The sequence below is a fragment of the Ctenopharyngodon idella genome, chromosome 1, assembly GCF_019924925.1.
Source record: "Ctenopharyngodon idella isolate HZGC_01 chromosome 1, HZGC01, whole genome shotgun sequence".
NCBI lineage: Eukaryota > Metazoa > Chordata > Actinopteri > Cypriniformes > Xenocyprididae > Ctenopharyngodon > Ctenopharyngodon idella.
In genome coordinates this window covers 11,612,045-11,629,843 of record NC_067220.1, presented here as the reverse complement: position 1 = coordinate 11,629,843, position 17,799 = coordinate 11,612,045, and the positions used below count along the sequence as shown (strand labels likewise).

Here is a 17,799-nt window from a genome sequence, read left to right as displayed (position 1 = left end):
TCCTTCATAAATGAAATTCATCCACTTTGTCCTCAGTGGCTCATATGCCAGGAGTCTATGGAGACTCTTATGTTTGTTGGTACATCCAAAAACAGAATATTTGTAATGTTTATGTAGCACAGACATTATATCAATAGGTGCTATTGCGAGGAAATAAACATGGCGGACTATGTGCGACCAGGGACTTTGGTGCGACTCACTCACTCAGGGTCGCCAGATATGGGTGGGGCTTGGAATCTGGAAATCTGGAACAGCGTCTTTTCAGACATTGCTTCTGATTTATGTGGATTTTTTTTTTAAAAAAAAGGAGTGGGTGGATATTTACCATTTTGCATACTAGGACACCTTTAAAGTACTAATTGAAATGATGCTGAAATAAAATATAATCTTACATGAAAAACCTAAAAAAATATATAAATAACAGTAAAATAACTAATACAAAAAAAAAAAAAAATAGTCATTTATAATTAAACAATTGGTGGAAGATTGCCGTGTCTCAGTAACTGTGTTCAAATTCACTTTGCATCACAGTCAAAACTACGAGAAACTGTGTTTTAGGTTTAAGCCTCAAAAGACGGCGTCCTGTTCAATCATCTCCATTAATTCAGTTTAATAAGCAGACTTTTCCAGAGAGCTAAATGGCATAAAAGCCCTTAACAAGAAACTTGAATTTATAAAACGTTTACAGGCATGTATTCATTTGCAACCCAGATTTATAGTACAGTGTGTCTCTTATAGTAGTGTGCTTTATTGTGCCATAAGAAAAACAAACAGAAATAAGGGAAAGATACAGTCAGGTTGATATACATGCTATTATTACCAGGTCAACACACAGAAGTTATCTGGTGCTTTTTTGGTTCATTTCAAATATATTACATGGTACAGTAAACGAATGTGTGTGTTTCAAAAACCAGCTATGAATAAGTGTTAACACAAAGCTTGCAAGTGAAGTTTGGGGGATGGAATTCTCCACAAATAGGGTACAAACTGGCGTCTCGTTACTTTGTTTTATAAAGCAATAGATTTTTAAAAAATCTCACGTTCTTCAGACAGAGAGCTATTTCATATTTAAGATGCTATTAACTAACATAATATTCACAGCATTCCAAGTAGCTAGTTTCAAATGTCAACCATTCAACCCTGTTATGAGTTTTACTAAGAAAAAAAAAGGTAACTTTTGATATGAAACAAAGTCTCAAATTGTGTCATTTTTAAAGAAATTTAAACAATAAATACCGTTTTGTGGATCTTTAATGTGTCGTGACAGATCGCTGTAGCGCCTCGTGAACCGATCGTCTCTTCCTATATGGTTCATTTATAGCATCAAATAAACATGAATGAACATCATAAGGAATGTTGTTTCAATCGCGGAAAGACGTCAGTACACACCATTTTTCAAATTCAAGTCCACCTACGTTAATCTGCTAACTGACTGCTTTGTCAGGACAAAATGGCAGATTCGGCGTTATGATTGGTTAGATCGCCTGTCAGTCAAACTCCTGGCAAAGGGTCAATTCTGTTACCAGTGTTGGGGAAAGTTCATTTTTAAAGTAATGTGTTACAGTGCATTACTCCCTAAAAAAAGTAACTAATTGTGTTACATTACTTTTTTGGAATTGGAAAGTAATGCGTTGTTACTTTTGCACATGGGCTGGGCTTGTTTTTTTTTTAATAACAACATCATCAAAACAAAACCTTTTTTGACAAATGTAAAGGCCACATTTTTACACCATAAGTGAAATGAATATGCCTCAGGCTGAAATATATGCAAATTCATGGCTGTACAGTAGAGGGCGCAGGTCAAAGAAACCTTTCAGCTGTGCTGCCATTCTAGATTGCAGCAATAAAAACAAAAACATTAAACACAAATGTGATGTTTATCTAAAGTCATTTTTGCTTATTGGTATGGTTGAACTGGATCATCGAAGGTCAGCAGCAAAGACATTGGTTAATAAAGTGAGATTAAATACACAAAGTATATTTTTGCAGGTTTGCGTAATATTCAAGTTTGCATTTCACTGTTTTTATTAATTTGGAAGAATACTGGATCTGTTTTTATGCAAGTGAGATGAGTAAATTCATGTTCACATTTAACTACAATAACCATCCTGTTCACACAGCGCACACAACACCTCTGCATCTTACTCCCGATTTCTCTCAACATGGGGACAGGAGAGCTGTCAGCCAATACTTGGGAAAACAAAGTAACTTGCGTTACTTATTTGAAAAAGTAACTCAGATATGTTGTTGTAAATTTAAAAGTAATGTGTTACTTTACTAGTTACTTAAAAGTAATCTGATTATTTGTAATGCTGACTACACGTTACTTGTAATGTTTTACCCCAACACTGGCTGTTAACCCATTCTAGAATGTTTTATTATTGTAATACAGCTCATATTATATGTAGTTTACTCTCCTGAGGTGGATAAACAATATTATGCTCCTCATAATGCACCATTATGAAGGTTATACACCGCCTTTCACTGACACATATTATTATTATTATTATAACATTTATTTGAAGCTCTGTTTTGTACCCTATTGATGGAAAGTAGTTATGTGCATTCTGCTCTGTTTACACATTGATCTGCTTCTTAAATGTTGAATTACAGTCTACAGGAAACAAAGCACTGCAAGCAAAATAAAGGTCTTTTCAAGTATAGTTAACAGTCTCTAAATGTTTAATGTCCATAGTTTATCAGCAAAATGTTTCTTAGTGATACTCATTGGATGCTCTTATCTGTTGAACAGCACCCAAAATCATGAACCTGTCAAACAGCATTCTGGATCTCACACTGTCACACTCAGTCCAGAGATACTCATTTATATTTAGCAGCCCTTGGTTTTCCCGAATTCCTTCATCACACTCTAGTTAATCAATGCATTGTTAAAGATTAATATGTATTCATGTGATTTTGAGAATGAGTAAACTACAGTCAATCATTTATGTTTGCTATTTTTACAGGACTTTTCACACTAATGTTTAACCCTGGGTTAACATATTTGACCTGTTTTAATAACTGCTTCTTTAAGGAATTGTGGCCATGTACACTACTCAAGTGTACTCAAAAGTTTTGTTTTTGAAAGCAGTCTCTTATACTCACTATTTATTTGATCAAAAATACAAACAGTAATATTGTGAAATATTATTACATTTTAAAATAACTGTTTACTATTGTAATATATTTTAAAATATAATTTATTCCTGTGAAGGCAAAGCTGAATTTTCAGCATCATTCCTCCAGTCTTCAGTGTCACATGATCATTCAGAAATCATTCCAATATGGTGCTCAAGAAACATTTCTTATTATTATCACAGTTGAAAACAATTGTGCTGCTTATAATTCTTGTGAAAACCATGATACTTATTTATTTTACACAATTCCTTGATGACAAGGTATGAATGTAGTATGAAGTGGCCTTAACTTGGGGTTTAAAAGCCGTTAACCCAGAGTTAAGTAAGTGTGAAAAGCCTATATTCAGCTGTTCATGCAGTGGAAAGGATTCACAATTTGTGATACACATCTGCCTTTATGTGAGGAAATGTTACAGGTACAGAACAACCTTCATGTTGTTGCAAATACTGCAACGTTGACATGTTAATACTATTCAATAAGTGTCGGGACTTCTAAACATCTCTGCGCAAATGTAAATATTCATGGGTTACTTATTGACTTCATCACTTGATGAGCCAAAAAACCAAAATAAGAGAGTGAGCATTCATGCTATAGCTCTTTTCTTTGGAAGCTTCTGTGCTTGTGCATACGGGGGGGAAAAATGTGATCAAATGTTTACATGTTAATGCACTACAGTTCAAAAGAAAGAACACTTCCATGGTTTTATAATTTAATGATCTCTACTGAAAATAATTTTGACTTCTCAATTTAATAAAACCATCAAAATGTGTTACAGTAATGCTATACAACAAAAGTCTAAGGGGAAAATATTCCAGAAGGTTTAAAAGAAGTTAAACTAGATTTTATAAGTTATACGAGATTCAACTCAATTTTTTTTAAGTCAGTTTCATTTAATTTAAGTTGAAATGACTTGTACAGCCAATTTACAGCCTACTCAAAAATTTAAGGCAGAAACTGAACTTTTTTAAGTTAACTTTTTTAAAGTTTTTAAGTTTACAGTGTAAAAGTCTTTTTCTGGCATCTTTGCATGTGTTATTGACTACATTTTTAAACATGAACTTAACAGATACATCTATTTATTTGTCATTTTGAAAAATGTCCATTTTCATTTTGAATTAATACATTAATAATTGATTGATTGATTGATTGATTGATTTTACTTTTAAGTGGCACTCAGTCCTCCATAAACTTTTTCGAAGCTGTAAATAAAACAAAGATTCAGGGTTGTTATCGTTAACTAAAACTTAAACTATTAAACATTTCTGTTAATTGAAAAAAAAAAAAGCTGACAAAACAAAAACAAAATTAAACAAACAAAAATTAGAAATGTTGCCTTGGCAATAAACTGAAATAAGTTGAAGAAATAAAATTATTAACTGGAAATAAATAAAAACTAAAACTGAAATAAAAATAAATTAAACATAAATAGCAATATTTGAAAAGAAAACAAATAAAATGACGCATTACTCATTGAATGCTCATTACTAAAACTTAAACTAAAATTAACTTAAATATAAAAAGCTACAGTAATTCAAAATATTAATAAAAGTATAATAAAACTAAAATAACACTGCAAAGACTATTGGAGTATGTTTTACAAGAAATTTTAGTTTTTCTACTTCAAAATTTCACAGTTAATTCAATGTGTTTGTAATTATTTGTGCAATTTACTAGCAATTTCTGAGTGAAAATTGTTTTAAAGTAAATTTATAATTTTGCATAGACAGGGTTAGTAGGTAGTCAATGTTATCACATAATGTTGAAGTCTTGCGAGTATAGTTTTTTAAATTTATGTGACTATAGTGTCAATTTGATCCTGCTGCAACGTTTTGCCCATAGACTTCACTGCATCACTGTACACACACTATTTTTTACAAACAGAGGAATGAATCAAAATTATTTTCTGTGTTAATCTGCAGCACAGATGTAGAACTTGAACATGGAATATTCCTTTAACACCGTTTCTTCCTGAAGGCCAACAACATGTAAAACTCTGACCCTTTACAAAAATATCACATGCCACACATATATATAATAATCGTTTCATTCATTCAGCTACACAATCTGCATTATGAAACATGCATATGTTTCAGCTAAAATACTTCTGTATGTGTCGTATACTCTGTATAAGACAATAGGGTGTTACAGTTAGGGTATGACTGTTAATTAATCATATGACATAAGAGTTTGTTTGAAGATGAGACATACTGTATAGCGTTGACATTTAACCCTCATGTTCTGTTGACATTGGCTTACTAATAATGATTTAAAAATGAACTCATTATTTCCCATCAAATTCTTTTACTCTGTTTTACTCAAAACTCCAGTACAGTATTGTTGTTTCTGTTTGGGGTCAATCTGATAAAACACATTAAAACATCGTAAGGAAATTATTTGCATTTATTCATGCTTTATACCTGGGGTCTCTGTGACTCCAAACATAAGGTACATAAGTTTCATGATGGATATCCACAGTATGCTAATTATAAAATCAACTTTTATAATTAGTTCTCATAATAATAGGAAACTCATGAAATTAACTTTAACCCTATAAAGCCTACTGTACCATAATTTATATACGCAAATTTCTAAGGCCTCTAAATTATCAACATGATTAAAACTTTGTTGGAAAACCTGTTGTACACAATCTACTACATGCATTCTGTCACCTGATTGATAGTTTATACGTTTTGATCAAGTTGAGTATCATTTTAGGCCCCGTTTACACTAGTGCGTTTTTGTTTTAAAACGGCGTTTTAAAATGAAAACGATCCTCGTCTACACTGGCGTTTCCACAGCGTTTCAGAAATGATCTCCGTCTACACTACATGACTGAAAACGCATGTCGCATGACTGTTCATGCACAGTGGGCATGCGCGGCCAAGTGTAAACAGCTGCCTCTTGCGCATGTAGGCAGCTGCAGTATTAAAAAAAAAATGCAGAGTTTAACTGCACAATGGCTGCTAAAAATGACAACAAAGCCAGCAAAGATTGCAGTTCAGTCTCCATGTTATTGTTTACACGGTCGTCAAGGATACGCAGAGCGAACGTAGGCAGCCACAGAATCATTTTCAAAAGTCTCCGTTTCGGTCTGTTTATACTGAAACGCAACCCCAGCATTTTTAAACTAAAAAGGGGTCTGCAGCGTTTTCGAAAGTCTCTGTTTTCGAGGTTCGAAAACGCTGGCATAGTGTAAACGACAGGCGTAACCGTAGCAAAACTAGTGTAAACGGGGCCTTAAACATGTCCCCCTTCTTGTGTCTTTTTATTGTTTTTTTATTGTTAGTAATATTTCAAGATGATCACTTACTGGACTGAAGGAACTTAGGTCTACTTGATTATCAATACACCGTTTTTTAGAAAAATCATGTTAAAATGTGAGTATCAAACATCAGGCTTTTGATGAATGTTTGTTTGTTCATCTCTCAATCATCATTCACTCTACAAAATGCTGGGTTAAAAACAACCCAAGTTGGTTTGAAAATGGACAAACCCAGCAACTGGGTTGTTTTAACCCAGCGGTTGGGTTAAATGTTTGCCCAACGTGCTGGGCAGTTTTATTTAACCTACTACTGTTTATTAAAAATTACTATATAACTGGCTTAAAATGAACCCAAAATAGGTTAGAAATTAATAAATCAGACACATAATTACTAGAGGCAATAAATGTTTATTGTTTAATTATTATTCATTAAACTTATTAATAAATGTTCATTTCCAACATATTTTGGGTTCATTTTAAGCAAGCAATACAGTAATTTTTAAACAATAGTTGAGTTAAATAAAACTACCCAGCAGGATGGGCAACATTTAACCCAACTGCTGGGTTTGTCCATTTTCAACCCAGCATTTTTTAGAGTGTTGTATTGCATTGCATTATATGTTTTGGTTCCACAATAAAAAGTACAGCGCTTTGATCATAAAACATCTTACGAAGATATTATTGGGAGACATAGAGTGACAACTGATATTTATGTGAATAGTCTGCTATAATCTTATTGACTTACATTACAAGCTATCAGAATTTTAACTTACTTTTTGGCCTTATAAATATCTGCAACTGCACCAAATTGCATATTTTTACTGCCTCTGAATAAAATAAAGGTGTTTTTTTCCCTCCATTTTTCTATATCATGCAATATGAGCCATAAAAGCCTGATGTATAAAATATGATACTCAACAAAAATACATTATCAAACTTTTTTTTGTAGATTTTTAAAAAATATTTTGTCTAAAGTTTCAATAAAGTGATCCATTTCAAAAAATTCAATTTTTTTTTTTTTTTTACTATTATTTCATATGTCAGACTTTACAGGGTTAATTTAAATGACACTTTTTGAGCAATTAAATGATCAACCTTTCAGACCCCAAACAAAATATGAGGGATAAAATCGGACCGTCATGTGCAGTAATTATATGCCACGATGCTGTGATGGATTTTCATATGAATTCACATAAAATGTCACAATATCAATGTGTGTGTGATGATGAACACTAGCAAAAGTTCCCTAATCAATATGATCAGGCACAAAAAGATCAGTTCCATCAGAAACACATTTGCATACTTTTGCCGACACCGCCTCTTCCTGTTATTAAAATGCTTTACAAAGAGGCGGAATACGTAAGTGGCTTCCTGCTCGTTTGCCTAGGCAACCGAATCCTCATTTGCTGGATCCCTAGTGCTGACCATTCTGACCAATACCTTCTTCCTGAGTGGACTCCGACCTGTGTCTCCCACAAGCCCCGACCGGGCCTCAGGAGGGAAGGAGTGCGTCGACTGGTCACTATCTGAAAGCAGTTCCGACAGGCTACTCAGGGAACTTACATCCGATTGGTCAAAAGAGAATTGTGGGAGGGGCAAATGACTTGGCAAAAGAGGTTCGTCCTGCACGTCAGGAAGATCTAAGGACTCCCGTGGTAGTGCGGAGTCAAACGACGGGGTCCGCCGCCTTAGGACTGTGCTGCGCTCCTGGCTGACCCCTGGACACGGAAACTCCGCATCGGTGGGAGGGTCGATGGAGATGCACGGCGGGCTCATTTTCTCCTTCTTGGGTGTTGGAGAAGGTCCAGGTGATGGTGAAATTGTCTGCTGCTGAAGAAGTAACTCCTCTCCATGTGTTGAGTGGCGGCGAGGGATGTGAAGCTGAGACAGGAAGCCATTATTTTCCATACTGTTGTACTTCCGCAGACCATGAGCGCTGGTTTCCGGTTGACAGGCTGCCCCACTGTGCAATGAGTCCTGAGACTGGCTGTCAGAACAGAAAGGTGGGTCGCAAGGGGACAAACTGTGGCTGTGTCCTCCACACCGAGAGGCTCTTCTTTGGGTGATGTTCGCGTTGAGTCGGACCACCTCGTCAGGACCGTCTGAATCCCGTAGTTTGGTGTGTGCATGTGCGTGCATTATTTCAAGAGATTTTATGGATTGCGTATGGTGTGCGGTCTGTCGGCAGGGGATGCTGCGCTGGCTGTACACGTGTCTGTTTGTTTGTACGCTCGCTGTCCGGCTGCGGAGGGGAGGGGGAGGCGAGGCCTGGGGGGAACAGGGGGCAGATCCACTGGTGAGGGGCATGATGGGTACTTTGAGAAGAAGATTATCACTGGAGCAGGGCTTACTCGGGATATGTAAGGTGTCTCTGGAGTCAGCGTTTGTGGAATCAATGGAGTCGCTCTTTATTGCTTGCTGTATGTAAGAACAGATGTAAGAACACACATTAAAAAATTATTCATTACACTTCCAAATTGAATACTTTATTGCAGAATTCTGTAATTTTCATATATATTGGAAAATATATTAAATGTATTTATCTAAAATATATTTATTGTACTTTTATCTAATTTAACACAAAACGTTATTAAACATATTTTAAAAATTAAATATAATATAGATTAAATTGTATATTTTAAATGTATTTCATATCAAATTATATATTTTAATATAATATATAATTAATGTAATATATATGAATTATATATGTGTTCATCGATTTACATCACATATCATTGATTTACATTACAAACTATCAGAATTTCATCTTACTTTTTGGTCATATAAATAACAGCATTTGTACCAAAAAAAAAAAAAAAAAAAAGTAAATATATACACAGTTGTGGTCAGAATTATTGGCACCCTTGATAAATATGATCAAAGATGACTGTAAAAATAAATCTGCATTGTTTATCCTTTTGATCTTTAATTCATAAGATTAGCAAAAATATAACCTTTCATTGAAGGGAAAGAATTGAAAGTGGGGGGGAAAAAAAAATCACATTATGAAATAAATGTTTTTCTCCAAAACACGTTGGCCACAATTATTGGCACCCTTTTATTCAATACTTTTTGCAACCTCCTTTTCTCAAGATAACAGCTCTGAGTCTTCACTTATAATGCCTGATGAGTTTGGAAAACACCTGACATGAGATCAGAGACCATTCCTTCATGCAGAATCCCTCCAGATCCTTCAGGTTCCCAGCTCCATGTTGGTGCTTCTTCTCTTCAGTTCACTCCACTCATTTTCTTTAGGGTTCAGGTCAGGGGACTGGGACGGCCATGGCAGAAGCTTCATTTTGTGCTCAGTAACACATTTTTGTGTTGGTTTTGATGTTTGTTTTGGATCATTGTCCTGATGGAAGATCCAATCACGGCCCATTATTGGATTTCTAGCAGAAGCGGTCAGGTTTTGATTTATCTGTTGGTATTTGATAGAATCCATGATACCATGTATCTGAACAAGATGTCCAGGACCTCCAGCAGAAAAATAGGCCCACAACTTTAAAGATACAGCAGTATATTTAATCGTGGGCATGGGGTATTTTTTATCCATGTGTGCACCAAACCCATCTGGTGTGTTTGCTGCCAAAAAGCTCTTTTTTTTGTTTCATCTGACAATAGAAGCTGGTCCCGTTTGAAGTTCCAGTCTTGTCTGACAACTGAATATGCTGGAGATTGTTTCTGGATGAGAGCAGAGGATTTTTCTTGAAACCCTCCCGAACAACTTGTGGGGATGTAGGTGCTGTTTGATATTTTTTTTTAGGCTTTCTGAGACTCAAGACTCAATTAATCTCTGCAATTCTCCAGCTGTGATCCTTGGAGAGTCTTTGGCCACTCAAACTTTCCTCCTCACCGCACATTAGGACAATTTAGACACACGTCCTCTTCCAGGCAGATTTGTAACATCTTTAGTTGATTGGAACTTCTTAATTATTGCCCTGATGGTGGAAATGGGGATTTTCAATGCTTTAGCTATCTTACAGCCACTTTCTATTTTGTGAAGCTCAACAATCTTTTGCTGCACATCAGAACTATATTCTTTGGTTTTTCTCATTGTGATGAATGATTAAGGGAATTTGGCCTTTGTGTTTCCTCATGTTTATACTCCTGTGGAACAGGAAGTCATGGCTGGACAATTTCATGTTCATGATCACCCTGGTGTGCTTCAGAGATACTTCAGAGATATTTTACTCATAAAAAATTCTAGGGGTGCCAATAATTGTGGCCAATGTGTTTTGGAGAAAAACATTTATTTCATAATGTGATTTTCCCCCCACTTTCAATTCTTTTCCTTCAATGAAAGGTTAGATTTTTGCTAATTTTATGAATTAAAGATCAAAAGGATAAACAATGCAGATTTATTTTTACAGTCATCTTTGATCATATTTACCAAGGGTGCCAATAATTCTGACCACAACTGTGTATATATCTATATCTATATATCTATATATATATATATATATATATATAAACTAAAAAAAAATACTTCAATCTATCATTACCTAAATTAATACAAATATTTTTGTATATATTTTATATTATACTTTGTATAAAGCTAATGATATATTCAATATTTATAATATTTTATATATTTATAATATTTTATATTTTTATAATATTTTATATTTTTATAATATTTTATATTTTTGTAGTTTAATACAAATTACATTAAATAATATTCATATAATTAAATACATAATTAAAAATATATGTAGTTACGATAAGAATTAACATAACAATTTACATGAATGTCTGAATGTTTTAGTATTTGTTTTGTCCCTCTTTTGCTTGCATGACAGCAGCAGTTTGTGTAAAATCTGATGATCATGTTCGCCAGCATTATTTGAGAATGATCCAATGGAAGAAAGAACATCTGAACTTTTAAACAAATGTTCACATGACATCTCAAATTTTGAATTTCATTTGTAACAAAGGGGGGAAAGAAAAGTATTTTATCTAATTGTCTAAATAATTTAATCTATTGTCAGCCCTAACATAAACAGACAGACATCAGGATGAGAGTTGCTGCAGTACCTGTCTCTGCAGAGCCCTGAAGGCATTGCTAGATCTCGCTCTTTGATTTAGAGGGTGGGGAGCAGGAATGGAGGCCAGGCTTGTCTGAGATGCAGTTCCTGGAGCCCGCATTAAGGCATTATCTTCACAGGGCTGGGTGCCGAGTGAGAGAGAGGAGCCTGAAAACACACAAACAGCTTTAGTCATTTTTTCTCTCTGTATGTGTGTCAAGAACAGCAAGCTCTTGCTTGTTTAATCACCTGGTAGTGTAGAGTCCTGTCTGGAGAATCTCTCATGAATGGATCCATATACAGGCTTAACAGGGTACAGCATGTAACTATCATTAGGTAAGGACAGCATCCGTGATATAGACGGCCTCCCAACTGTCAGGAAATTGCCGTAATTGGGGTCTTTGCCCTGCAAAAACAACAAATCATTACGATAACAGTGCTTTAACTGTAATGTTCTGCCATTTCTTAAAAACAGGCTTGCAATGCATATTGCATAACAATGATTTTTGTTTATAAGTACAATATATAATCTTAATATTTACAAGAAATAATATATATATATATATATATATATATATATATAAACATAATTATATAATATAATAAATCAAATCAAAATAAATTACCACACAAATTGCACGCTGATTGAAAAATTACATGAAAAATCCTTTATACTGCAATATAGTAACGTGGCTGCTACAGACAAAGGAGGCGTTGGATCCAAGTGCAGTGGACATTTATTGAAACAAGACAACAGAAATAAATACAGACAATGAACAAGGTAAATTCAGACATGAGAGAACAGGAAGCTACAGCAAACGAACTCAATTCAATTTCATGGACAACACTAGACAAAGAACATGAGAAACAATAAACTATATACAGTATATACAAGAGGTGATTGGCAAACAAGACACACCTGGAAACAATCACAGCACTAATCAAGGTCACTATGGAGACAAACAAGGCAGAAGACAAACAGGAATTGAACACAGGAGTGAACACAGAAACAAGGGGACAGAAAACACTTCCACATAAAAAGGAAATACAGGCTGAGATTATGACAGAGCCCCCTCCCTAAGGAGCGGATTCCAGTCTAGGAAGGTAGTGGAGCAGAGACAGACTAGCGGGAGGGACGGAGAGCCAGGCCTGTGTGGCGAAGCACGACTGAAAACCGTGACGGATTGGGGCACCAGGGCGGAGCACGCGGGGCTGACGACCACCAAGGCATAGCTAAGGACCACAACGACGGAGCAGGCGATCACCATGACGTAGCTGAGGACCACCACAACAGAGCAGGTGAGGCTGAAGACCACTTCAGGGGAGGTGATGAAACTAAAGAACTTAGGACGACCTCTCTGGCTGAGACTAAACAAGCAGGGAGTTCAGTAATTGCCTCCGTGGCCATAACAGGACAGGCAGGCCATTCTAGGGCGACTTCCATGGTCATGTCAGGACATACAGGAAGTTCAGGGACAACCTCTGTGGTCGTGTCAGGGCAGACGTTAGCTGAGTCTCATTTCGGAGGCTGCATACATCATCAAGGATGTCTTATTTAAGAAAAGTAACCATAATAAAATTGACTGTTATTCCTCGTGAGGTGTAAAATACTGTAATTTCTTTCTTACTTTGCAATCTAACAGTTACTTTTCTTAAATGAGACCACCTCAATGGCGTATGCAGCCTTCAAATGCGACCTCCGGAGGACGCAGCCTTCGAAAAGAGAAAGTTCAGGGACAACCTCCATGGTCGTGTCGGAGCTAACAGAGAGTTCATGAGTGACCTCTGTGGTCATGTCAGGGCAGACAGAGAGTTCATAAGTGGACGCCGCCACCTCTGGATGCTCTGTAGCGGACGCCTCCACCTAGGGAGGAGCTGGAGCGGACGCTGCCACCTTGGGAGGAGCTGGAGCAGACGCCGCTGCCTCGGGAGAAGCTGGAGCAGATGCTGCCACCTTGGAGGAGCTGGAGCGAATGCCGCCACCACGGGAGGAGCTAGTGCGGATGCCGCTGCCTCGGGAGGAGCTGGTGTGGACGCCGCCGCCTCGGGAGGAGCTGGTGTGGACGCCGCCGCCTCGCCCAAATACACAAGATGGCAACTGCCCTTACAGGAGGCGCAGCCGACGGTGGAAGAACCTGAGAGACCCCCGGAATTAGGACCACCAGACTCGGATGTGCTGGACTGGACTCATTGTTGGACCACCGGGATGCCAACCGCTCAAACCAACCTCAGTGGTGGGTCTGCCACACTAGACACCAGTCTTGAATGCCCTGGGACAGCCTTAGATGCTTCAGGTGTGATGGGCATGACGGCTGGAGACTCTGGACTTGAGACCACCGGACTTGGAAGCCGTAGTTGATGCACATAGCCCCCACCCCAAAAAAAATTGTTTAGGTGAAGGGTCCTCCTCTACCCTCCACAGTGAGGGGTTTCCTCTTGGCATGAATGATTTTACAGGTTTGTTTAATCCATGACAATAAAAGTCTGTCAAAACGGCATCCTTCCGGTTTGAACAGTTAACGAAAGCACAGAACTGAACGGAGTAATTCTCGATGGTAGTGATACCTTGAGGAACAGAATTACTTCTGCTTAATCCATGTGGTTCTAGTGTTTTGCAACGTGGCTGCTGCAGATAAAACAGGTGTTGGATCCAAGTGCAGTGGACATTTAATCTAGACACGAGAGAACAGGAAGCTATAGCAAAAACGCACAATACAACCATGTATGGACAACACAAGACAAAGAATATGAGAAACAATGGGGTATATATATATATATATACACACACACACACACACACAAGGGGTGATTGGCAAACAAGACACACCTGGAAACAATCACAGCACTAATCAAGGTCACTATGGAGACAAACAAGGCAGAAGGCAAACAGGAATTGAACACAGAAAAAAGGGGACAGAAAACACTTCAACATAAAAGTCCTTTGTAAAACAGGGAAATACAGGCTGAGATTACAACAAAGACTCCCTAAAAAATAGGAATGGACAATTTAGTTTCATGGTGACTTTAATATTTTTTTTTATTTTGAGGGGATTTCATGGTACTAGACAATATTCACCTCTAAATTATGCAAGATTTAGTTCTATAGAAAATAATAAACTTTTTAGATTTTTTTTATATTATACTAAAATGTTATTTAAAAATTGTCATCTTACACATATCCAAAATACATTTATAATTACTCTAATCTAATAGAACTTACCTGTTCATGTGAGAAAGTTTCCATTTTAACAGCTGTACCCTCAAGCCCAATGACTCCGCCCATAGAGGCGGTGCTTTGTCTACGACTGCCCCGAAGCTCCTCCTTCAACTCCGCCTCCATCTCGGCCTCCTCACGGGCATCTTTGTTACTCTCCTCTAAATGTTTCATGAGCACAGCGACCACAACATTCACCAGCACAAACTGTGCTATCAGCACAAATGTCACAAAGTACAGAGGCGACAAAAGCGGAAGGTAACTCAGACATTTGTCATTTTTACATTCCCGCAGGGTATCCTAGACACACACAGAAACACAGAAATTGTGAGTTCTGCCAAGATCAAAATACTGATAATGTACTGTATGTGGGCAACAAATAATCTTTTTGACAACCAATTAAGAGCTAACATCAAACATCAGCATTCCCTAATCAGGTAATTATAACATGCAGCATGAATATTTTACATGCTTTGCAAAATACCTTCATGATTCCATTCCAGTTGTCACCCGTGGAAACGCGGAATAGAGTGAGGAATGCCATGCCGAAGTTCTGAAATGTAGCGTGTCTGCTCAAACCCTCACACGGGGTCTCCTCAGTGCATTCTGATTTAAAAAAGAATTCATTTTAATACTTCATCTCAAATATACATCTATTTGTTTTATGCAACAACAAACACTACTATTCAAAGCTTGGGCTCTATAAGATCTTTGTAAGAAAATTAATACTTTATTATATGCAAGGACACATTAAATTGATTAAAAGTGACAGTACAGCTATTTATAATGTTACTAAAGATTTCAAATATGTGCTGTTCTATTCATCAGAAACCTGAAATCCACACATTAGAATGATTTCAGAAGGATCATGTGACACTGAAGACTAGAGTAATGATGCTGAAAATTCAGCTTTGACGTCACAGGAATAAATTACATTGTAATATATATTAAAATAGAAAAGAGTTATTCACAGTATTACTGTTTTTACTGTATTTTTTTAACAAATAAATGCACCTTGGTGAGAATAAGAGACTCTTTCCAAAAACATAAAAAAAAAAAAAATCTTATCAACCCCAAACTTTTGAACGGCAGTGTATGATAACAGGAAATGAAAGGTATACCGACCAAGTTTGCCAAAGAGTTCAACTCCCAGTGCCGCATAGATGAAGAACAGCAGCATAAAAAGCAGACCCAGATTACCAACCTAGAGAACCAGAACATCACCAGAATAAAGCCACATATATATACAGTATCATCTGGGGCCATATACACAGTAAAAAATGATCGTGATTTTAACGGTAAAAGACTGTAAAAATGGTACGGTGAAAAACAGTTCATTGGTTTACAGAAAGTTTCCGTACTATACATGGTGAATAACTGTAATAGATCTAATGGTACATTTAATGTAATTTTATGGTAAAATACCATTAAATTTACAGTTTTTGGAAGTGAAAAATAACATCATTGTATAATTTACAGTGAAAAAACGTAAATTCCCACAATTCCCTGCGTGACACTTCATATTTGATGTATTTTCGTTGAAATAACTGTTTCTTCTTAGTTTTTTTCTAATCAGTTATGTACATTAGGGTTTTATGTTACATCTAATGTTGTTAAATTAATGTTTATTGCATTTGTAAAATTTCATGTGTTACCATGATGGTGTTTAGTGTTTGTGTGAATGATACTGTGTGCACCTTCTATATATTAGTATTGTCCTTCTCAGCTTGTGGAAAAGCTGCTTGTGATGAGCTTTGATTCATCATGTGACTCTCATCACCACTGTGTTTGGTGGTTATCAGTGTATTACAAAGGTACAAAACAGATATTAATACTTCAATAGGTTGGTAAATTAACATTATATCAGTTAATGAAATACAGGTTTTTACCGTAAATTTAACAGAATTTTTTTACAGTGTGTGAAATAAACAGTTATGAACCGCAATTATTACAATATAAACCTTTAAATTATACGGTTTTGAATTGTAAAATAGACAGTAAGTGCTGTGTTGTAAAACCTAAAACGGTGCTACTATATTTTTTATGGTAAAGTTATGGCAACCACAGCTGCCAGTTTTTTACCGTAAATTTTGCGTAATTTATCTACTGTATGAAGTACTGTAGTTCCACAATACAAATCACAAAAGATACAGCACAAAAACACGAACTTACTGACCTGTGGTAAAGCTTGAACTACTGTATCCAGAAGAGATCTCATTCCTGTTGCCATCTTCAACAGCTTCAACACTGAAAGGGAATTTTACTGTATATTACATTTCATTCCCATTTTTAATCACTGAAGTTTCTTTTTGACACAAACCCTCACTGTACTAAAACATCTGCTTAGCACTATATAAATGAATACAGAACCATTCAAATGTTTTGGGTTTCTAAAATGTCTTAATGGTTTTGAAAGAAGTCTCTTGCTCACCAAGGCTGTATTTATTTGATCAAAAATACAGTAAAAACAGTAATATTGCCAAATATTTAATTTTCAGCATCATTACTCCAGTCTTCAGTGTTTCTCCATGATTCTTTAGAAATCATTCTAATATGCTGATTTGCTGCTCCAGAAACATTTCTTATTATTATCAGTGTTGAAAACATTTGAAAACTGCTTAATATTTTTGTGGAAAAAAATTGAATGTTTTTTAAGATTATTTGATGAACAGAAAGTAAAAAAAAAAAAAGCATTTATTTGAAATAGAAATCTTTTATAACATTATAAATGTCACTTTTAAACAGTTTAATGTTTCCTTGCTGAATAAAATTATTAGTTTCTTTTGAAAAAAATAAATACAATCTTATGGATCCCAAATTTTTGAATGGTAAATGAAATATCCTATTTTTATCAGAGGTGCTAGAAAATCTGGAAACTTCTCGCTTTTGGCACATCTTAGACTGCTTTATTTCTCACTTGTGATGTCTGGCGTGTGCTTTTTCTTGTGTGCGTGTATTTGGTACCTCTGGCAATGCGTAGCACTCTCATGATGCGTATGATAGTTGGGTTGATGGGTAGAGAGGCATTCAGGTCAATTTCCTCAAGTGTGATGCCCATGATAGAGAGAAGAACAATTGCCAAGTCTAACTGATTCCACCTGACAGAAGAAAGACAGAAACATAAAATGAGATAAAGACAAGGTCCTGTGAAACCA

At 36.1% G+C, this 17,799-nt stretch overlaps 1 protein-coding gene across 1 annotated transcript in view; it reads right to left on the bottom strand.

The window, feature by feature from the left end:
- Window positions 1-728: 728 nt before the first annotated feature.
- Window positions 729-17,799, bottom strand: part of cacna1hb (calcium channel, voltage-dependent, T type, alpha 1H subunit b) — a 69,609-nt gene continuing 52,538 nt past the window's right edge. The window contains exons 26-33 of the mRNA XM_051900186.1: window positions 17,609-17,742; window positions 16,821-16,891; window positions 15,770-15,848; window positions 15,129-15,250; window positions 14,651-14,944; window positions 11,680-11,836; window positions 11,441-11,598; window positions 729-8,818 (exon numbers count right to left, since the gene is read on the bottom strand). Coding sequence (XP_051756146.1) covers window positions 7,784-8,818; window positions 11,441-11,598; window positions 11,680-11,836; window positions 14,651-14,944; window positions 15,129-15,250; window positions 15,770-15,848; window positions 16,821-16,891; window positions 17,609-17,742 — 2,050 coding nt within the window. The 3' untranslated portion in view covers window positions 729-7,783. The remainder of the gene's footprint in view (window positions 8,819-11,440; window positions 11,599-11,679; window positions 11,837-14,650; window positions 14,945-15,128; window positions 15,251-15,769; window positions 15,849-16,820; window positions 16,892-17,608; window positions 17,743-17,799) is intronic.